This window comes from Strix uralensis, chromosome 3 (assembly GCF_047716275.1).
Source record: "Strix uralensis isolate ZFMK-TIS-50842 chromosome 3, bStrUra1, whole genome shotgun sequence".
Taxonomy (NCBI): domain Eukaryota; kingdom Metazoa; phylum Chordata; class Aves; order Strigiformes; family Strigidae; genus Strix; species Strix uralensis.
This window is the reverse complement of record NC_133974.1, coordinates 39,113,072-39,136,996: the sequence shown is the minus strand read 5'-3', so window position 1 is coordinate 39,136,996 and position 23,925 is coordinate 39,113,072. Positions and strand designations below refer to the sequence as shown.

The following is a 23,925-nucleotide window of genomic DNA, read 5'->3' as shown; positions in this document are numbered from 1 at the left end:
TTTTAAGTTACACACTTTCAAAGCAACAGTGTTGCTTTAGACATTTTCACTCCTTTTGTAAATCTGAGCAATCTCTGTTTCCAGAAACTTAAATGCGTTCTTTTCTCTCTCAAGAAATTAGCCATTCCTCCTTTTGTGAGAATTATACATTGATAAATACCTACACTATTTCATTCAGTTTTCCTTTGGGTAAATTTCTGCCATTTTCAGTGTTTACTGTTTTGAGTTAAGCTTTGCTTCTGACTTCCTTTTACCAAATCTGTAAGAGTGCTCCTCTGCCAGCATTTCAGAGTTTAATGTGTGATTTCCATTCTGTATATCATTCAGAGGCACAACTGAAGCATCAGACACAATGATGTTGCAATCTCATGAAACTGAGTTCGCCTCTTCTGCAGGCATGTCCAGATCCTATTGTGTGGGGTATTCTGTCCTCAGACTTAAATTCCCACACACAACAAGAAAAATCCATAACACTGCGTATTTGCTGTAATGCCTTAAGGGTATAAGTTACTCTAGTAAAGGTGAATTTTATGTTGCCAGTGTCAGAAACCTTACATGGAACTGTGAATGGGAAAATATACTTTCTCTTCTTTGCAAAGGTCCGGATTCGTCAAGGCTTTCTGATAACTACCTCTGAAAAGATGTTCCATGAGGTTCCTCTGAAAGAATTTACATTCACTGAGAGTCCATAGAGGGCGGTCTGCAGGTAAACAGGCTGCACAATCCCAAAAAAGCATCGAAGAAAAAGAGCAAGCCTGAATGTAGCTGGGGCTGGTATTACCATTTTTACAAGCAGTGCCACTGAATATTGTATGAAAGGATGCAGACACATAGATGTTCTAGATTATTGATTAAGCTACAGGTTCTGACCTTTAAGGAGCATGTGTATGTATTTTTACACTGTGTAGACACAACAGGAATATGTAATCTCTCCCACGTTCCAGATAACAATTAGGTTTTGTTTCAAAGAGTAATGGGAACATTGTCTTGAAACGTCATTGTGTTCACCTTGCTTAATGTAGAATGATTTAGTCTGGATACAAAATTCTGCTTTTTTGGACACGAATTGGTAAAATAATCTTTAAATCTGACATTATCTGTCATCTGTTGAATTGTTGCTTTTTTTCTGCAGCATCTGTGAGATTTTAGATTTTGTCAATAAGGGGTACTGAAACTGAGCACACATGACACAGTTGCTGCTGCTCTGTAGATATTTTAATCAGGTTTACCAATCTGGAAGTCATCTGGTAGCTGTTTTGGGCAAGTGAACCAGGTATTTTTGGACTGACTTCAGTAATGTCTGAGCAAAGGAGGACTTCAAACATGAAACTGGAAAGCAAGTCAATCATAGTTGAAACTAGGAGCTGAAATAAAATAATTCTTGACCTTGCATTTGTGATGCTTAGAATTATTATAGGAGGTTGATAATGATAAGTATAGTTGTCTTTAAATCTTGGACACTGTATACTAGTTTCTTTTGAAACAGATATACTAATAAAATTTCTTGCTAAGGTGGTGAAATTTGGTTTGCTGCCCCTATTTTCATACTTCATTATGAGAAGTTCTACTCCTCTTTGAAAACTATCTTTACTGTCTCCAGCTTTAAACTTTTCTTATGCCTTTGCTCTTTGAATACTTTGCTTATCTGAGCATTGATTGGGAGAACTGAAGTGAATTAAATGCCTTTTCAAATGAGATGAGTCTTCTCTTTCTTAAGCATCTGACCCTCAACAAGTCTGGGCAGACTGCTCAAGAGGGTTTTGGAACCTTTCATACTGAACTAGTTCAAAATTTAACTTCTGTATTTGATCTGCCTTGCCACTGTTTTGAGTGATGGATTTGGGCTTTTTGATTGCCTGTTTATCAACCTTTCACATTTTACACAGTGCAAAATAATTCCCAGATACTAAACGTAGCGTTTGTACATAGAGAAGCTTTCTGTTGAGGTAAAGGGCCCTCGTATTTGTGATATGATACTTGTCACCATGTGTTTTATGTTCTGAAATATAACATCTCATTTTTATGATTTTTAAATGAAGGTTATAGTTTCATGAAGAGTTGCAAAGGCACCTCAGGAGAGTAGTGCTATTGATAGCATCTAGGCATTCAAAACTGAAAACATGCCAATATTGATAAATATGTCTTCTTCCTGCGTCTTCATCCTGTATTTTGATTGGAGTTTCCAACCTGTGGGAGGAAAAGGAGGGAGAAAAGAGTCTGCAAAATCATTCCTGAGATTTTGGTGGAAGTATAGCGCAGGAGAGAGCAGAGACATTTTGTGTTTTCTTTGGGGTTTCTGCCTAGTGTCATGATTCCTGGAGGGGCTGAGAGACAGCCTGTTGTCTCACCTCTGGGTGGGAAGGCAGGCTGCGTACAGGAGATGTTGGCTAGTGTGCACACAAGTAGGAGGAGACCCTCTGTGCTTATGGTGCATCGCTAGAGGATGAGGGTGAATAGAGGTAACCAGCAGAGTTGTCCTTTGATAAGATTCTGTAAGTTCTTGATGTTGGTTTATGGAAGAAATACACTGCGGCAAATATGTTTTATTTCTCTGGGGAAATGAAGTGTGTGTGACAGTACTTTCTGTCTGCCTTTCCATTTACCCCCACCCTCCTTCTCCTGCCCCTGACTTTTAAACACAGTGGACAATTTTGGAGATAAATGGTCTGAATGATGCTTTTCCCACAATTTCTGTAAAACAGGTGGCTATATAGAGGAGACCATCCTTCTTAATGCCCCTGGTGAGAAAAAACTATAGGTTGAAAACAACAGTTGCAGGAAGAGTCTGCTGAGAAATGCAGCCAGTCCACCAGACGTCACTAGTCCCATGAGCAGGTGGAAATGCTTCCTTAAAATTACATGAATCTTTCAAGGGTGAGCTGTCTGGAGTTACTTTGCATTTACTGTAGGGCAACCATATTGATGTCAGCAGTTGCTGTGAAGGAGCTTTTACATAGTACTTTGTTTTTCTGCAGCCCTACTGTGCACTTCTACCCTTCAGGAAATGAGAGTTATTAGAGGAGGCTTACTCCCATTTGCCAGGGCAGTGGCCCTTATTTTTCTACATACCTGAAGTGTTGGGAAGTTTAAAAAAAAAAAATAACCTCAGAATTTGAGTGCTTGGTTGATACATGCTGGGAAGGGAGGCTTTTTAGGTCAGTGGTGCTGCTGCTCACATTTGATATTTCCTTTAAGTAAGATGGCACCAGTCAGGCTTTTAGCAATAGGTCAATAGCATGCTGCTCTGTGTCCGCTGCATCCATCCCCAGCACAGTAGTATGCAGTTATTGCCATACATTAGGGAAATTATGAACCATCTGTTCTAATTAAGAGTAAGATGTATCCAGGAAGGAATCAAGAAGTGCTAAAGGTGAAGAAAAGTATTTTAAGGAGCAGGCAAAGCTATCCCTTCATTCTGAGCTGTAGGAATATCCAAGAAAGCTGCAGTCTAGAGTCATAGTAGAACTGTTTCTAGTCTAGATGGTGATGACCATCAGCAGTGCCATCCTCCACTGTGGTGGAGTAGCAGTGATCTGGCTACAGCAATCTGATCTTTACTGTTTTCAGAAAAATTATTTGAATTCTTTCCACCTGGGATGCACTAAGACATTCAAAAACTGCAGCTTAAAGCCTTAACACAACCATTAAAGTGAAGAAGCACATTCTAAAGCATTGGCCATGCAGTTTTTACGAGAGTAATTTTCTTCTCCTTTTAGTGGGACTACGTTGCTTTGCTGCTGAGAAGTCTGCAATTACATTGTACTTTGGAGCTGCGCCAGCAATTCTGTGTAACGTGGATATTCAAGAGCAGTCACAGCAGACTTTAGGCAATGCCCAGCAAGAGCTCAGCTCCTGTGCTTTTCTTGGGTTTGTAGGAGAACTTCTAAATTAACGTGTGAGTTCTGCTCTTGAACCCCACTAGGCAAAAATGATGTAGGGAATTTTAAAAAGTAGTTTCAAGGAAATACATTGTGAATCTGTTGAATTCTGTTTGCCATGTTTTCTTATTATTATGTTTATATGTGTTTGAGCATCACAAGTCCAGCAGGAGCCGTTTTCTCCATGAGCTTGTATTCCTCCATCAAGTGCTCTAAAGCAGAACTTCATTGTAACTGATGAAAATTTGTTGCAGTTTTCTGCTTTTACAGCTTCGGCTTTTGCACAATCTCTTGATTTTGCAGATGAACGAAGAAAGAATTTCTCTCCCTGCAGGCAGTTACTATTATGAGTTGACTCTGTGGATATAGCTGCTGCTGCTGTACCTTTATTCACTATGGTTTTGCTGGCAGGACATATCCTGGGAAGTACCTGGCAGGCTTGGGACTTTATATCCAAGATCAGTTCCCGCAAAATGAAAATTCCCTTTTCTCCTGATTCCTTGATTGGCCTATTTTTGCTTACCTGGTGCTGAAACTAAATAAAGATGATAATGTCTTAGTTATACTCACTGACCATCTGTGCATGGTTTGAGTACTGTCATGAATTTTAAGTTACATTTCAACGTGTTCATGGTCCCGCACATCTAGGTGTCCCATTGAACATAAGTCTGCTTTACTGTCGCTTGATTTAGCTTTTCATGCCTTCATTTTAGATATTATGAATCTTCAACTTAAAGGTTGCAGAATAGATGAACACCTGCTAATCCTTCCCTCTGATGTTTAAACTTTATTTCAGTGATTCTTGCAGCTGAAGTCTTCTGCAGAGACTGTGCAGTTGGTGCTGTTTTGCAGTGGAATGAAAATATTTTATGGGTAATAGGGTTTGCAACTTAAAATTAATGCTTTTGAAATTGCATAGCAGCCAGCTGGAGGAGGGAAGGCAGTGTAGAAAAGCAGTTGGTGAACACCCAAAAATCTTTAGTCTGGAGGAGTATGTTGAGCATTACTTTGAAATTGCATGCTTCAAGGCAAAGTTGCTCCTGGACAGGATTAAAATCTCAAGATTTATTTCCATGCAAAAAGTTGCGTTATGTTGAGATAGCTTTCTCTGCTTCAGAGGAATAATCTACTTGTAAACAACTTGTCTGTCTTGGCACAATATACTAACACAGTTGTTTGGTTTTCTGGTTTTGCCCTTTACCACTTGAGGAAGGAAGAATTGAATTCTGTGGGCTATACACAGGCTTTATTTGTGCTAATGGCATTTTTTAATAACTGTACCAAAACCAGTGTAGTTACTTTTAAGTTAATATAGGACAGTTGAGTCTAATAAAAATGTCGGTTAACATGTAAAAAAGAAAGAGAATTTGGCCTGTACTTTACAGGTTGAGATAGGCAGCTTTTACTTCTCTCTCTGACTTCCCTTAAACAGTTTAAAATAATCAAAACATGTCGAGAAGTAGTAGAATAATAATAAAAATTAAAGTAAAATAAAAAAATAAATGAATGTAGTTAAGATTCATATGCAGTTGTCTAAATCATTTAATCCACTGTATTTTAGTGTACCTTCTAGCATGAGTTATTTAGTCTGTGCTAGAATTACAAATGAGAAAACTGCATATGGAATATCTGTTTTCAATCACAAAAGCTTTCATTGGAGTAAATAGCATAAGTTTACTTAAAAGGCCCTTTGAAATATTACAGGAACATTTGATACTTCTCAAGTCAGCCCTTCTGAAAAATATTATGGCAGTGGGCAGACAGTACTCTAGTGAGGTTAAATTTGAATTTTCATTATAAGCCTTTCTTGTTAATATTAAATAACTTGTCCTTTTCAAATGGTGACACACTGAAAGTTCAAGAACTTACGTTTTGTAGGGTAAGGTATTTTAAACCCACCGAATTGGTTTTGTAGTGGGTTTATAGATAACTTTTTGACCAGACTTCAGAAGTGCATAATTTTTTCATTCAAAGTATGCATTACTTTGAAAAAAGACAGAAGACTGTTAATAATGGTTATGTGTTTGTGTATACAATTATTATATATATTTATATTAATGTATAGAAATATGCATAATTGTATAATATTATCATAAATATATACGTATATATACAATATTAAAGTATATGTGCTATATACTATATATATGAATTAACTTTATTATAAGGATTATATATCGGTAACTTCCTTGTAAGAATGCTTTACAGGAGAGAGTATTTAAGACTACTTGAAGGTATAGAAAGAAGTTCAGTTAGATAAACCTTCATCCTCTGAAACCTTCATAGTGATGCACTGAAAAAAATTAAGATTTAAAACTTAGAGATGGAGCTTCTATTGTTGGCCACTATAGTCCATTGCAAAAAATCTGAAAAAGCACTTCCTCATTTGGGTCTCTGGATCACTGGTCTCTGTCTTCTTCCCTTGATACGTTCTTATTTTTTTGATCATTTCCTTGCAAGGACACCAGTGAGTTAAATTTCTGTTCTTCCCTCTGTTGTCTCTTATGAGAGACTTAATACCTGTTGGTTTGGGATACCATGCAACTAGTAAATATCTCAGGGAAGATTTGCTCAAAACCCACACTTGACACTCCCAGCTATCAAGGATGAATAATGAATGGTATTAGAACAAGACTGCAGATGTTTGTTTTAGGAGGGAAGCAGTCATTCTGTAAAGAAAGTTTTTTTCCAAAGGAATTTGCTGTAGGCTGTGGAAGCACTGCAGTTGTTAGTGTTCCATATTATTTAAATTTTGGCAAGAGTTTAGTAGCTAATGAGCATGCATTGATTTTTGTGTCATTTTTAGATCACTGCAAGGATAATTAAAAGTATAAATAACTTAGCCTCCTGGTGTATTAAGTATATAGACACATCATCAACCATAATTTAGAATTGGTTTTAGATTAAATCATTTTTACAAATAGTTATTTAATTTAGCAGGTTTGTCCTTTGGTTCAGTAAAGTCATCTGTCACTTATATCAGAGCTGTAGCTCACGGAAAGGGCAGCTTTAACAACATTCAGTGAACTCTGAGAGTCAGGGCTGAGCTTCTGTCAGCTTTTATATTGGATTCTTCAGCACGGCCTTGATTCAGCAAAACACTGAAGCCATAACTAACACAGTAATCCCCTTCAAGGGTTTCACAGCATTTGGAGCCCTAAACGCAGAGTGCATTTGTCTAGATCGTAACTAATCAAGTCAAGTTAATCCAGTGCCTTGGTAGTAACACTGAGTAGTGCCCTGAGTAAGAGCTTTTTCGTTTTCCAGTTTTGATTGCTGTAGACTATCTTAGACTAATGTATTTATTTATTTTTAGAAGTAGCCTGATAAATCAGAGGGGGGGATGGGGGTGCTCTGGAAAGGCAAAAAAGGAGAAAAGGGCTTACCTGTTCTGCTTCAAAAGCAGACTTACTTTGTTGCTGAGACAGTTGTATTTTGAAGTGAATCTCATGCACGATGAAGGGTAATTACTACTGATAAATGGCCTTGGCACTGATGTAAGGGACTTCTTTTGAAGGAAACGCGATCTAGTGAGAAGTCGGGCCCAGTTTTTAAAAATCTTGTGAGAATCCTTATAATTTTTTCCTGGTTTTGAAATACAAAGATTTCTCTTGCTTCACTGAAATGCCGTGGATATTGTGGTTTTTATGAAGACATAAGACATTATCGGTTGGTTTCATGACCTGATGGATGACTGTGTTTGTTTGCTAGTACTATTATCAAGGAATTATGAAATAAATATATTGCATGATTTTGGTGTCTTAAACCTTGCTTTTAAGGACAGAATTTTCAAATACTACTCTGACTTATGTAGGCATTTTAAAAATTCATTGGGATCAATTTAATAATGAGCAGTGGAGAAATACCATTCTCTGATGCACAATGAATCAAATGTGCTTATCTGAAAATATTGTGATCAATTACTTCTGCTGGAGAAGTAATTGTCTTATCTGTAGTCTTATCTGAGTAGTTGTTTTCAAGTTTTGATCATCTCTGCTTTCAGAATTAATTGGTTGAACTTCAGATAATATTTGCTTTTTTTAAAAAAAAAGAAATCCAAATTTCCCTGGATTTCCCATTATTGACAGCTAAACAGCTTTGAGAATGCCACTTCATTCTTTTAAAATATCTTTCGCATACTACTATAGGAATTTTCCTAGCTGTATTTCTTTGACTGGTTATGGGAACTTGACAACCATATCATGCTCTAAATTTCTCCTTCAAACAACTCATTTCCTAGAAGGACAAGGGGGAAGATAGTCTCAGCCTTCCATCTTTATTTCATATTTGTTTTGAATGCTCTGTTCTGACAGTTTAGCACATAGCACATAGTTATTTGTATCAGCGTTGTGCACAGTAGCCAAGTATCTTCCCCCTTGAGTAGAATTTTATGCTGTTCACTTTCTGTACTACTTCAGTTCTGAAATGTATGCCAGAAATACGGTAAAACAGTTTGATTAGCATTCATCGCATACAGTTCTGTCTTTCTCAAAATGAAAGTTGTATGAAGGTTTTAATTACATCTTTTATGTCTGTTTATTGTGTTTTCATGGCTGAGACTAATGTATATCTTGTAGATGGAACAGAAGGGGTGAGTTTGAGGTGTCACTTTAATCTGCAGAGACTGCATCTCAAGTTTGGTTAACACTGGGAAGAGTTCTGACTCTTGCTGTTACGGGAGATCAGTTCCATTGTCACCAACCCTTCTTCCTGCCCCAAAACTTAAGAGGTTTTCTTTTCCAGTTTTCTGAACCCACAACATTGAGTGCACTTAAGTAAAAGCACCACATCTTTCAATATGGCTCACTCATTAGGGAGTATGGTAGGCTATGAGGAATGTGTTTAATTTGCTTATAGTAGTTGGTTGTGGTAGATAGAAATATTATTGAGTTTATGCCAATATTGTCCCAAGTAAGTATCACTTGATCATTCAGTATATATGTTGCTGAGCTTCATCAGCAGCTTTTCTCTGTGAAGTAGCTACTCACTACTCAGACACAGATTTTCAGGAAAACATGAAACTTCCCCTTTTGAGATCTTTCTTAAGAAAATATGGTTGAAACAGTGGTTTAAAAGTTCTGGGGAAGCAGGGGATAAAGAAAAGAGGGAGAAAATGGGAAGGATAGAATGACAGACAGAATGCTTAGAATGATTTGGGGTTTCCAGTTGGTGAGATGACTGACAAGCAAAACTGGATGATGATGATGATTTACAGAGGTGGATTTAATGTCCTGGGAAAAAAACTCACTCTGACATGTCCTTTTCTTAACTCAGAGCATGCTCCTAGTTCAGACCATTTTACTGAGTATGTTTTACAACATCTTACTGTTTTAAAGCCTGGTTTCTAAAGCTGACTCACATCTCCCTCAAACACTGTCAAGGTCAATATGTTGTGGTGAGATTTTACCTGTCATAAAGTCAGTCCAAAGTAGATGCAGTCTTGCGCCCTCCGATGATTTAGGGAATCTGTGTAGAATTTATGAATTGTATTTGATACTGAGGGTCATATTTTTTTTTTTTTTTGTCAGACTGGGAAGTCCAGAATCTCAAGGCTTCTTTGCAGTGTGGAAAAGTTGAATGTTTGCAGAAGGACGAACATAAAATAGCATTATTTCTCTTGTTAACCTCACCTTCCTCCAGATAATCTGTTTTACCTTCCCCTTATTCCTTTCAGCCAGCATAGCAAGCTGTGCTGTACTCTCTGGGAATTATGCTGGCTCTTGCCTTTACTCACAAAAGGAGCAGGCTTGTCCCAGCCTGCTTTCTCTCAAGGGAAGCTTAGAAGCAAGAATTCATTGATGAGTAAAGGTAGTAAGGAGCAGAGAAAGGAAGCACATGAATACAGAGTCCTGTCTACATCCAAAGTTACCATGCACATATTTGAGTCCTACTGGTTTCTTTCCCATCTTCTTCCTCAGCCCTCCCAAAAACTCCTTCTGACAATTTACCCTATCTTAATGTCAAATTGAATTATTCTTTTTTCTTTTAATATCAGGAGAGAAAAACACAGTTTTGTTTACATGGCTGAGAAACTGTGGGCCAGCTCAGACAGTTGGCATTTGCGATTGGTCTGGGAGTAAGCACTGAGCTGATAGGCTCAGATGTCCTCCATGGATGCTCACTCTTCTGAGGAGCACTATCAGCCAATCTGCCTCTTTCAGTAAACAGAAAGCAAACAATCTTCTCTCCTGTACTGTGAGACAACTCTTCTATACAGAAAGGTTCTGTGAAACTAAGGTGGAAAAACAGGGGGAATTTGTGTTTTGTTTTGCTTTTGTTTTAAGCATAGGTGTTTTTCTCCTTTCATTCCATCATAATGAAGGTTATGGAAAAATAATTCCAAGAGTAATAGGGGTAAAGAAGAACAAAGAGACATGATCTAATGAAGCAGTGACTTCCTACAGCCACATGGTTAAATGCTATGAAAGGACAAGTCATAAAGACTAATTCCCAACATGAGTGTTCCTGGAGCAGTAAGTGCTAGAACACACATGGTTTGTTTGTAATAAGGGAATACACTAGAATTGTTTCAGGAAATGCTATTAACGGAGCCATTAATAAACAATAATTGCAATATTATTAGGCGAGATGTCATTATGCAAACAGTCTTTCCCCAAACAAACCAACAGCCACAAAAAAACCCCACCCCAGTGCCATGTCAGGGCTTAAAATGAGGAGGCAGCTCCAAAAAATCCTCAAGTCAAAACACAAGAATAGAATCAGAGTACTGAACTAAGTTGTGATGTTTTGAATATTGCTTGGAGTTCTGAAAAGTTTCTTTGCAGAGAGGATGTTGATCTGTGGAAACACCTCACCAAGACCCAGAAGCTTAACATATCACCTTCAGCCTCCAAACTCTGTGTTTGAAGGTGCTGCACTGTGCTTTGTTTAGACTTGCTGATTTCTGAAAAATTGAAAGCTCCAATTTTGCTAGCTTCACCTAAATTTGCCTGTATCACCAGACAAGATTGTAAAAAATGTAGAACAAAGACCTAGTAAGGAACATACAAAGGTAAGTTTCTAATTATGTGTGGAAATTCGGTTACCAAATTATAATGAAATATAAAACTCAATTCTGGATTACAGTTAACAAGACTCCTTGGCTGCTCAGTGCTTATCATCTAAGGCTAGATGTTCCTCCTGTAGCATTTACAGAATCTTTGGACCAGTCAGGGCTGCCTCTGCTGGGCTTGGCCATTTGCATAGTCTTTTAAAAGAATCCTGCTTCCTTTCAATTAGACAAAGTATTTGGGGCTTAATTGGAGGCGTGTACCTTTCAATAATGAAACTACTCCAGTTCTAAACAGCTTTTCCAGATCCATCTGGCACAGTGTAAGTGTGGTATTCTACATGTTATGAAGGCTGTTAATGGGCAGCAGGTTTTGTCCTCTGTCCTTTGGTATGGATGGTCTCAGCCATGTGTGGAGACCTTAAATGATGCAACCACTATTAGAAGTGCCAGAGGGTGTCTGGCCCAGACTGCCTTCCTCCTTCTCCTTTCCATGTACAGTTTAGACCTCCTAATGTGAAAGTGACCCACTCACTTTGGTGAGGGTTGACAGAAGACACGGTACATTTGATAATTTAGAAGTGATATAATTATCTTTGTCTTTTATTGTGGATTTAAAAGAAGAAAAGAGAGAAAGCACTCCCTTTTTAGGGAGATGAAAGCCCCTCTGACCTTGTCTGCATTAATGTGTCATGCTTCTGTGTATTGAAGCAGAAGTGGATTCTTACATATCCATAGATAAATGAGGTAGGAAGAAAAAATGTAAAGATTAAGAAAGAAAAAAACAATTAAAATTCAAGAGAGCAGTTTCAGACAAATGGAGATAAGAAAGTGAAAATACACCCACTCTTTGAAGATAGATGTGTAGATTATGCTAAGTAGAACATCTTTATCTCCTAGCTAAGAAGGTGCTAGGAAGAGTTAATAGTGGAAGTGTATGTACAAAACATGTATATGCAACCTATATCTAAGAAGCAGGACTTTACAGAGAATTGGTGGGTTTGGGAGGCTTGAGAGAATGAGAACCATTCAAAAGGACACAGATATTGTGAAGAGAGTATTTGCTCAGTTTTCACCATGCTGAATCGTGATGCCTACTCTTTTAGGTGCTTAAAAAAATGCAGCTATTTCTACATAGGATATTGAAACAAGATTATATGTTCATGAACAGTGGTTCAGTCAGAGTAATATATTTCCAGAAGAGTTGGAGGAATTTAAAAGTGAAAGCTGATGCTAAAATTATTTATTGGAATAGTGAAGTCTTGGACATGGAAGGGTTGTCTTCCAAAATGTTACTCTCAGATCTTCTGAGAATAATTGGCATTCATCTTGCTCTGGAGTATCTGATACTAGCTGCTCAGATAAGATTGTTAAACTAACTGGATCACTGATCAGTCAGTTTGTGCATTAAGGAAGAAACAAACCTGAACAATAGGAAGTGAAACGTTCCTGTGTTTTGAGTTAATCATGTTGAACTGATCTTGTTCTTCAGCATGTGGTAGCGGGAACAGTTTATAGAAATGTGCTTTCAGAATGTTGCTTTTATGACTAGCTCTAGAAATCTTAATTATTTTAATACATCTAAAGCAGGAAGCTGTATAAAATGAACTGGGATTGAGTTTTTGCCTTGTGTAGACTGTTAGTAAGGTTCCAGTGAGAGCATCATAAACATCAGTTTTGAAAATTATGTCTGACCTGTCTTTTCAGAAGTGAAAGGACATTTTTCTTTCTAGAAACAAAAAGTGGATGCATTGTGTTCTATATAGAATACTCCATATGTCAAAACATATGATGGGAAATTGACAGTGGCAGATGAACTTTGGTTCAGAAATAATCAAACTTTGAATTAGAAACATGAGTGGATTGATCTAATGTATGCTAGGTTTTCCTTTCACATTATCTATCCTTTTGTAAGATTGGTGATATGGGAAAGGTACTCTTAATGCACCTTGTATGTCTGGTAAAACACACTTATCTGTGACTTTCACAGGGAAGATGTGAAGAAAATCTTTTATCACAATACTATGACACATTCTAATATTTATTTGAAACCTGCATTTGAGATCTATTTTAAGAGAATGAAAATTATTTTTTTTTTAACTTTATAGCCTTGCTGATGCATGGGAAAATGATATTGGAGTTCATCCTTTAAAGTTTCCATCAGAAACGTGTTTGGAATTATTGCTGATACTTGGTTTGAGTACCACCTCTCTGCCACCTTCACTTCGACGCATGAACTCTTTTCAGGTAAGGAACAGCTGCTATTTCAGTATAAAGGTGTTACTTCTAGGAAAAAGAGAGAGCACTGGGGTCCATAAACCCTTTCAGACTAAAGGTTTCTCTCCTGTAGTTGCATGATTCTTCATTATATTAAATATAGCAATGGAGAACTTGTAGTGCTCAGTTTCTTTCAATTGTATTAAATGTAGACCAAGGCAGGAAATGTCACTGTATTTTTAAACAGTGAAACACTGTTTAAATTAGATTAGATGTTTAAAGAAATTTCACCAAACTTCGGTTGGAGTAGCTAGAATCATTGTATAAAATCTCTTGACTTCAAAAAAAAAAAAAAATCCTCGGCTAAAAATAAACATTTCCAGGGGTGAAAACCTGTAAAACTGGGAGTGAAGCATTCACGGTTTTGTCCAGCCTTTTCTGTATGTTACTGCTGAAGTTCTCAGCCGTCATAGAAATTTTCCTAAGAAAACATTTTCGCAGGCATATTAAAGTGTGCTTTGTGTTTATCATGTGTCTGACGACATACATTTTTTACAAATGAAATACAGAGACATCTCAATTCATGATGATATCACATACCAACTCAACCTTTTTATAATGCTTCTGTCTTCCCTTGTAGTTACATACTCCATCGGTTGTGTATTGATGCAAATCTAAAATAACCAGCTGTTGAGCAGTGAGCATACCTGAATCAGTGTTTGTTTTGACAGCTATAGAAGAATCATCATCTTACTGGGACTGAGTGTCATAAACAGTTTATAGCACAAAGTCCTGTAGCTTCTATTTGTCCATACTCCCAGTTTGTAGTTAAGGGACATTTAATTAGTGTTCCTGAGTTACATTTACTGAAAAATAATCTTATTGTGGAATTTTGGAGCCAGGAAGAACATGGTCATAAACCAAAATCAAGTAATTGATTTTAATAGAGTTATACTGACGTACAACTGCTGAAAACACATCTATGTGTTAGGAAATAAGTATGCATCTACATTGTCTGCTCCTTTTGAATCTTGTGAGGTTGGAAACAGGGAATCTGTGTACAGTGAACTCTTGGGTATGGCAGCAGCAGCCATTGATCGTTTCAACACGATACTTTAATACCCAAGGTCAGAATTGGTACTGGGTTGTACATTCAGAGGTCATGAAATTGAAGAATCTCCTGGATGCCGACAGAGTGAGATCACAAAAGTTACAAGTTTCAAGGACTGACCAGTACTGGTTATCCATGCAATTGAATAGTCCATGTTTCCTATTAAGAAGTGAACATTTTGGTTGTCTAGTCTACGAGGATGTGTTGCTTGTCCATTACATTGCCAGTAATCTGTGGTAAAGTCTCCTCTGCTTTACCCATGATAGGTTAAATAGGAGTCTCTTCTTGTATGCTGAGGTTGTATGTCCTGTCTTGTTTCTGTGTGGACTCAGTCCCAGGTTGTGGATTTAGGATTTAGGATTTCCTTTGATTTGTATACCTGAGTAGGAAGTGATAAATGACTGTCAACTGGTACAGAGACTGATATTAAATTGTGCTGTTGCCTGAGCGTAAGATCCCTCTGCATCCAAAATAGTGAAGACTGTGAGTCAAACAGGGAATAACGGCACTTAATTGAAAACTGGTATTTCATGTGTCTTAGTGGAATAATGGCAAAATGACAAAAACTAGTTTTGTTTTATTTTGTGGTAGACCTAGATCTGGCAATAGTCTAGAAAAAAAAAAAAAAGGAAACATTTTAATTCTATATTGCAATATTCCTTGTATTTGAACTGAAAAAAATTGCGGTTTCCTGTTATCCACACGTGGCAGTCTTGTTCAACAGGAGGCCAGGCTCTTGCAACTGAACGCTGGCATCTGAATGCTGGGGGACTTAGAAGGAAAATGACCTCAGAAAGTGCAGAGCTTTCTCCTTTCATAAGTGTTCCCACTACTGAACACATGGTGTGGAGCTAAATGGACCACTAGTTTCCACTGGTGCTTTTCTTTATGTTTTGATACAGTATTTGAAAATGCATCTAACAGGCAGCTGTGTTTGTAGTGATCTAAAAGTTACAGTTTAAAAAATCCAATTGTTTTTTAATTACGTAGCCAAAAATTATCTTACCCACACCCTGTATTAAGACTGTATTTACCCTCTCGCCCTGTTATATTACAATATTGCAGTGTTGACAAGCCAAAATTTTAGTTGGTATACATATGCACTGGATGATGTTTAGGTTATAAAAAGCACATGAAGGAAATGTACTTAGCTGCTAATCATCTCTGGACTAAACTCTGTTCTGCTTTGTGCTCTGGGAAGTGCTCTCTGGGACTAGTTTAGCAGACTCTGTATTTGTGCTGAGATATAAATTACATTTTATTTTCCAGTGGTGTGCTACTACTTAGTAACATAGTATTTGAAATCACTTTTCAATTCCATTTTGACTCTGTGAAGATCTTTGAGTGTGATTTATGTCACTGGAGGAGCCTGGAAGAGAGGAGCAGCAGCAGACTATGTTACATAGCTCTCTGCTGAGTTTAAGGTGCTCACTGCAGCTGGCTTTTAAGCTTCCCAGGCTGCTGATCCTAGGTACTAGGTTGCCTTTGTCTCATCTCTGATTTTACCTGTGCAGTTCCATTGATGTTCTGGTGGACTGTAGAGAGTTAAATCCTAGGAAGCTTGAGCCTGGAAACTCTGAGGGACTAAAGTGAATAGACTAATTCTTGCTGGTTGATGGCTGGCCCCGTGTTTACTGAAGAACGTGGATTTGCAGCCCTGACTTGCACCTTCCCCGACTTGTAATCCCTCACCCATACTAAGAATGTGTCAGATCAAAGGAATAGGATTGACTGAGGTGCTTGATATTTATCCTGGAGCAATGCAGAAATCAGTAAGAGTTCACTACTGGAAAAGACAAAAATATTTTTTTGTTTGCTTTTGCTCTGAGCATTGTTTTGACACTCTCTCCCCAGGTCCGTTACACTGTACAGAAACCTGTGTTACCTTATTGCACTCTTGATCTAGCTGGCTCTTCACCCACCTGAGCTGTCAGGTCTTTCCTTTAGGAATGGTTGGGCTTGGCTTGACTTTGTGTGTTATTGTTAATACTTGCAAGCCCTTGTAGCCAGCACCCACTTGAGTTATCGTGTACTTTATCACTGAACTGTTCATCTGCTACTCCTCAGCGCAATCTGGGAGGATGTGTTGGTACTTTAGAGCCTACAACACAAAACAGCTTACACGGGGAGATGCTTTAAAGTGACAAGTAATCTCTGCTGTGTTTTGCTAACCTTATCTCGTCTTTCTCTGAATTCAAGTACAATGAACAGAAAATGTCCTGGATATTGAATACTTATGATGATACATGAGGCTGTTCAGCACATTCTCTCTGACTGCTGTTACTGTAGGAAACCAGGCTTTTTACTTCCTGTCTCAAGGCACTATTCATAAGGCCACAGACTGTAGCAAGAGTTCTCAGAGTTAAATTGATCAAGGTTTTATTTTTACTGTTACAGTTGCATGAAATTGAGAGAAGATTGTGATTAAGAACTGCCAAATTTTGTTTGAAATAACCCTTGATATTCTTTGGTGCACCCAGTGCCACCACTGGTAGCTTATCAGCATGCTGTCTGCTTTGATTAAGAGAAGTAGAGCCAGTGTTTAAGAAAAAAACAAAAATTGTTAATTCTGTTGTTGCAGTAAGCATTCCTAGAAGTGTCTCTGAAGGAAAAAATCATTTGCGGGTACTTTGCTTCCAAAAGAAGGAGGGAAAAAAAGTTTCTCATAGAGCAGCCTGTTAAGTTCTCTATCATGTAGTCTTTTAATAAAGTGCAGAAAACTTTCTAGAAGTGTCAGGTTTATAGATATAAAGTAGCAAGTTGCTCAGAAAACATAAGAATGAATAAATACAGTATTCATTATAGTTTAATGGCTCTAGTGTATGAGTATTGAAAGTACTCAAAAGACTCATGGAAAAGAAAATACAAAATTACTGCTGTCTCTCAGGTCTACACATGGTCTGAACTAAAGTGTGCCTTGATATTCAGTGTTTTTTAATATTGATACTTTTATGTGTGTTTGTATATATATATTTATAAAAATCACTTTCAAACTTGTTTATTGCAAAAAAGAGTTAGCCGAAGATAGAGGAGTGCACATTCACCTGTGTTTTCTGACAATCTTTTTTGAAGCAACCAGTTGAGTAAAATTTAGAAAAGTCTGCTCCGCTCAACTCCTCTTTTTGGACCGTTCTGGGCATTTGAAGCTGTAGAAGTTGCACAGATTCTTTTAAGTTGGACTCCACTCCTTTGGAGCACTGTCACACAGCAGCAAAGACAGGACAAGGAACTACTCTGGTTCAGAATGATTTGGGAAATAGGGATATAAGAAATGAAAATATCAAGAGGAAGGAATGGCTTTCAAAGTATTGTGTCTTTTATTAAACTATCCCAGAAAGGAAAAATAAAGAATTCCATTTAAGCAGTAAAATAGCTTATTATCTTTTAAAACTTTTTTTTAAAATTACACTCTGTATTACTTACTTACTGAGGATCTCCACAAAATGAATTATAGATTTGAATATGTATAGTCTTTAATATTTTGCAGACAATGAATGAATTCCAAAATGCCATAGGATTTTTTTGACAGGGTTTTTTAAAATATTTATCTGAAGCTTGTGGACTGCTCACATCTCTGAAAATTCTAAATGAACATTGACAGTAATAGGGAGAAACCACTGCAAATACACTGCAGTCTCTCTTGAAATACAGTCATTTTTGTTTCCCTTAACTGACTGGTTTTACAAAATGTAAACTACAGCAAAGAAACCAAGAGTGGTTAGTGTCAGCCTCTTTTGGCTACTCCTATTTCCCCCAAACTTAAAGTGTTTTGATTTTTGCAGATTAGTATAAAAGTCCCTGCTATGTGCTTTTTCTAATTTTGACTAACTTGGATAGGTTGCCAGGATGACATAGGATAGATTAATTTTCTGGTTTATTGTGATGATTATGTGGAAGTTTTAAAGTTTGATTTCAAACAATTTATTTTAAATAGGAAATAAGTACCCAAGCCTTATATAGGAAAGCAGATGTGGTTTTGTAAAATACACAAACAAATATTTCATTGACTTTAAAATAAAAGAAGTTATATATATATTTTGGGGTTTTGTTTGTGTTTGTCTACATTTAATAAAAGCTATAATAAATCTGTTGAAACATTGCAGAATAATTTGGAAAAAAATTATAAAATGATATTGAACAAATGCTGATGAGAGCAAGTGATATTTGCAGAATGATAGAGATTTCTAGGTTCAATTAAGAGATTATTGTCTTGGTTTTCTTGTCTGCTACTTAACTGTCCTATATTAAGTGGATTTTTATTATGCCACTCAGGTTATCTTACTTGGTGTTCACTATAAGCTGTCTTTTAAAAGTATCCCTAGAGTGTTCAGTTGTATTTCTTGAACACTGAAACTATCCACTTTTAACGTTAGCTCTTGGGGCCTCAAACTGAAATGGAACAATTTTTTTATTGAACTATAATTAGTATTTTTAAGTCTTTGTTGAACCTATACCAAAAATGTTTCATACTACTGATTCTGCATAAACTTTATTAAAACATAAAGTCTCCTAGCTGAGAACTGTTCAGCTCTGCAAATCCAGGAGCATATTGAGCAGTGTCCTACACCTCCTTATGTGTCCTATATATGACTCATCCATATCTGCAGCACAGGCTCTCACTTCTAGTCTGGTTTTGTGATATCTGGTACTGCTTTGGAGATGCTGATTGGAAGGTAATATCTCACTTATCTAATATGTGGCATGGCTACATTTCCTCTAATGGGAAGGAGCTGCCCATTTGTATTGGCCTGAAACAGAGCAAAGTCAATCACAGGTAAACCTAAACTGAAGCTATGAATGGGAAAAATGCGGACTGAGTTTACTTGTGGTAGCACAAAATTTTATGATTACTTCAGTGCTCAGTGATGGAGAGTCAGGACCTTCACAGCAGTGGTCCTAAACTGAGATTCAAGATTTTTCATCAGTTTCTCAGAAGAGGTAAATGATTCTTTTTGTCCAAGACAGTTCTGCAATAGAGAAGAAGTCAGAGAGAGTGAATTGGGGCATATCCAAAACAGAAGTAGATTTAACTACAAAAACCCCATGAGCTCACAGTGAGAAGCAGCATACATGTAGCTCAGAGGCAAGTGCTGCCTCTGGAAATACAGTCTCCTGCTGCTTGAGAGAGATCTGCTGGAAAAACCAACTCCTCTGCCTGCAATTCCATCTGCCTAGAGTCCCTTCCACAGACTGCAGTCCTTCAGGAACAGGCTACTCCAGTGTGGGTCCCCAGTGGGGTCACAAGTGCTGCCAGCAAACATGCTCCAGTGTGGACTCCTCTCTCCCCATGGGTCCACAGATCCTGCCAGGTGCCTGCTCCAGCATGGGCTTCCCACAGGGTCACAGCCTTCTTCGAGCATCCACCTGCTCCAGCGTGGGGTCCTCCATGGGCTGCAGGTGGATCTCTGCTCCACCGTGGACCTCCATGGGCTGCAGGGGCACAGCCTGCCTCACCATGTCTTCACCATGGGCTGCAGGAGAATCTCTGCTCCAGTGCCTCGAACACCTCCTCCTCCTCCATCCTCACTGACCTTGGTGTCTGCAGAGTTGTTTCTCTCACATATTCTCACTTCTCTCTCTGGCTGCTGTTGCACAGCAGTTTTTTCCCCTTCTTAAATATGTTATCACAGAGATACTACCACCATTGCTGATAAGCTTGGTCTTGGCCAGTGGTAGGTCTGTCTTGGAGCCGGCTGGCATTGGGCCATAGGGGAAGCTTCTGGCAGCCTCTCGCAGAAGCCACCCCCGTTATGAAAACCTGGCCACACAAACCCAATACAATCTTTTACCATTTAGATGTGAATGTACAATTGATTTCAGAAATCCAGTTTAGACAGCCTGGTGTAGCCCATGTTATCAACTGCTTGAAAGGGGTGAAGACAGAACTAACTGGGAATAAAAATGCCTGATTGATACCACTCATTTTATTTCCTGTTTGCTTCTATTGTGAACATTCTGCTTTTCCCAAGTAATTTTGAAATCTAAAAGTATAGCTGTTATATCCTAATTATCCAGTACTTGTGTCCGTAATGTGCTATTAAATACAAACTAAGAGTTTGTGTTCTTTATCAACAGGCACCAAACTCCTGTTCTTTATTAACAGGCACCACACTGCGAGTGTGTTACAGGAAGAGACCAGACAAATACCCATGTTTTATGTACCTGAATTTATACATAAAGAAGAGTTTTATGAGTGGCCTGATACACTTTTAGAACTTCCATTTCTGTTTATTAACCGAGGATTGCCTTTGTGACTGAGAAGTGGGCTCTGCTCAGAAGAAATATTTAGCCCTGTAGTGCTGTACATGTTCGACATCATTTGTAGGTAATTTATCTCTTTAGGGCTGCTTCGCTCCAAAACCTTGGTTTCTCCAAGTTAGTCTTAGCTCTATCCAGGTCATAATTAATAGATTGACTTATGTGAGGAGTAAGTTTCAACCTCCTAGCCAACAAAGTACAGAAATCTGGTTATCAGCTGCATAGAGCTAGATAGCGAGCTGTTGCTTTGAAAATAATACTGGGTCATTGGATAGTAATGATTCTAGAATGGAAATTTTTCCTTAAAGTTTCATGTTGTTAGGCTGTGTGCTTTGTGAATGGGTGTTGTTATGGAAAGCTACAATGCTGTTCATTTCCATTAAGAGTCTGGATGGCAGCTTTCAAGCTACTTAGGAAGTCCAGAAAGCTCTACAGAAAAAAGATGTATGTATAAGGGTGCTTCTTAGTAGGTTTATGGGTGCTTCTTAGTAGGTTTACAGGTGCTTTACAAATAGATGGATTCAACCATATTGGATTTCAGCTGTAGGCTGGAATAGGTATGATGTTATCACAGATTACAGAATTTTGTGGGATCCTGAAGGAAGATGTCACTGAATTCTAGCCTTGTATGAGCAGACGGGGCAACATGCCAAGGCACTCAGAGCAGCTCGGGAGTGTTATGTGTTAAAGAGTTGGAAACAGTAATGATGTCTTCAAGGAGACAAATGGACAAATACACAGAAGTCTGCAAAGCCAGAGCATAATAATTGAATCGATGTCTTGACTATGATAAAGTACATGGTGGACAAAAGGGAAGAGGGTTGTTAAGTTCTCCTTTTTTTATTGTCAGTTGAAAATGAGCCTGGAATGGATCTTTTGGTAAAGAAAGTAATGCCTCCAGTGAGAAACATACAGTTTGCCTTCCCTCGAAAGTAGAAGTCCATCATTCTGTTGCGATATCAGTAAAAAGAGCAGTGTGTGCTAAATCTCTATGCTTACATCATAGGTCTTTGATCTGGGGGTGGTGGCTGATGACAAATGGTACTGCTTGAAAGCTCTTGCTTGTTAAGGAAGAACACTTTAGGTTTGGGTTTTAAGAAAGCCAGAATAGGCAGAAACATGATGTGGGGAAACAGGTCAGATCACTGTCTGTCCAGAGACTGGGAAAGACCTGAAGAGAAGTGTAAGAGATGAGGTGGACCAGCTACTCCTTCAGTAGGCTGGTGCTGTTCCCACTGACATACACCAGCACAGTTCTGACTGACCATAAGGAGGGCAGGATTATTTCCATCATCTCTTAAATTGTTTGCTGCTTTGACCAGTAAAAAAGATCAGTTGTGCAAATATTCATTTGTACTATAGCTCTACTGCTTTTGAATTAAAGGAAGCTGGTCTACACATGGGTGTGTGAGGAGGTATCTCAGTGTATGCATTCTATAGTGCTCCTAAAATAAGATCTGGAATACTCCTGCAGGAAGAGGAAAGAGAGGAGCAAAAGGGTGTGTAAGCATTAACACAACCTACTGAAATAAGGAGACCATTTAGCCTTCAACAGAAAGCTGTTATGCCTTGAGGTGAAACCTGGCAACCATTTAACAATATGTAGAAAAACTTGCAGAAATCTGAAGATGCCATAGCCGAGTGAGATCACAGGGTGTTGGGTGGGCAGAATGTGATTGCTCTTTGGACTTGTGCCAGGTGTTCTGGTTAATGTTTCTTTATCTGTCTCCTGGCAGCTTGACAAGTAAAATAGGAAGTGATTCTGCCTTATGGAAAAAGAATATAAAAATATTATTCCCATATCGCTAACGTAAACTATAAAAGCATAGTCTATATAGAAGGAAACTATTTTAAAATGCCATTTCCCAGTCTTCATTATTTTTGTGAGCTGTGGCATTGTGAATTGATGAAATAGATCAGGGAGCTATATTCCTTCTGTTGCTTTTAGTGAGCTTGAGTTTTATAAGGAAAATAGAAGAAAAAATTAGTATTAAGCACCTTGGCTATATGAAAAAGGAACTTGCCTGCAAACTTGTACAAGTGAAGATGTTATTCTAATCTTACTGACTATTTTGTTTGCTCAGTCCACTTCCAAGTTCTTCCAGAATGGCTGGCATTCCTAAATATGATCCTGAAAATGACTGAACATCGTACTGTTCAGGTGTTCTCACTTTCTGGTGAACCCTAGTTCTGGTTCTTCTCAATAACTATTTGCCTGTATAATTCAGTTTTAGATAGAAGTTTTTCTTGCTGTTGATGCTTCAGTCTTTGATACATTTTCTATTTTCATATGTAGATGTCCCACCAAATAAAAAAAAAAAAAGTCTATCATTGTGTGATATGGGGGGTGACTAGCTAACGCATTTCTTTTTTAAGTCACTGGAGAGCCTGCTGCTTACTCTTTAGTTCATGTTTTCATACGAAGTCTATTCCACTCATCATCTGTCACCTTTTAAGAAACTAAACTCTACCACTGCCTTGTTTTCCTCTTTGTTGACCGCTTTGCATTTTCTGCACTGATGAGTTTCCATATTACTTTCTCGTGTCTGTTAGACACCAATTTACTTTGTTTCCATACCATTTATGAGCCAACAGCCCTGTAATTCTCTTACACCTTTTCACTGGTTAGAAACTAACTTTTAGTGCTTCAAGTTCTCTAGTTGTATTTGCCTCTTTTCAGGTAAGGTGGAAAAACTGAGACTGGGAGGGGAACAACAGGGTTTTATGTCCTTCTTTGTAACAAAGTAGACTCAACTTTACTTCTTATTTTTTAAAAAAAAAACAGTCTGCTGAACACACAGAAATCATATTTCAGGTTGCATTCTCTGCTTCCACAGAAAGGAAATGCATTTTCAGCTGTATTTTTATAGAGCAGTAGCTAGTGACTAGTTAAATTAATCAGAAATGTCTATTCTGCATGATTATCCTGGGGACATGTTCCATTAAGTGACTGTTTTTTCTATTTTAGGGTGATGTTTAGAATGTGACTAAATACTGTCTGTAAAACTTACTGTATTCTGTTCTGGAAGCTTTTACTTGCCTCTTCTACTCATTATTTTCTAGCCATTTTTGCCTTCTCGTGTAGTGTTATTTCTAAAACCTGGACTTAATACTGGGACCAGTGAACAAGGTTAAGAATTTTTTTCAGTTGGAAATGTTCGACCTAGAATTCTTTGAAAAGAAATTCAACAGTGAATAAAATTAAATCCATGTGACATCCCATGTAGCTAATAAATCCTCAGGGATTGAAATTTAACTGTATAAGTAAATATGAATTTCAGATAAGGTTTAGTCTGCTCAAGTGCTGATGCTATTGGATAACTGGAATTTGAGAAGTACTCCACTGCTCCAGCAGTATAGTGCTTCTCTGAATTCTCCTAGGAGGAGCCAGGATACTGGTGAGGCCAAAATTTGCCAAGATTTGACATGAAACAGAATTTTGATGTATGCGA

The 23,925-nt window shown here is 37.9% G+C and overlaps 1 protein-coding gene across 3 annotated transcripts in view; it reads left to right on the top strand.

Moving 5' to 3' along the window:
* UBE3D (ubiquitin protein ligase E3D) overlaps nt 1-23,925 on the top strand; it is an 88,424-nt gene that overhangs the window by 42,904 nt on the left and 21,595 nt on the right. For 2 of the 3 annotated variants that reach the window (XM_074861940.1, XM_074861939.1), the window contains exon 9: nt 12,996-13,134. In XM_074861940.1, coding sequence (XP_074718041.1) covers nt 12,996-13,134 — 139 coding nt within the window. Of the gene's footprint in view, nt 1-12,995; nt 13,135-23,925 lie in introns of those variants that run through there. The other variant, XR_012628059.1, reaches the window with a different exon arrangement.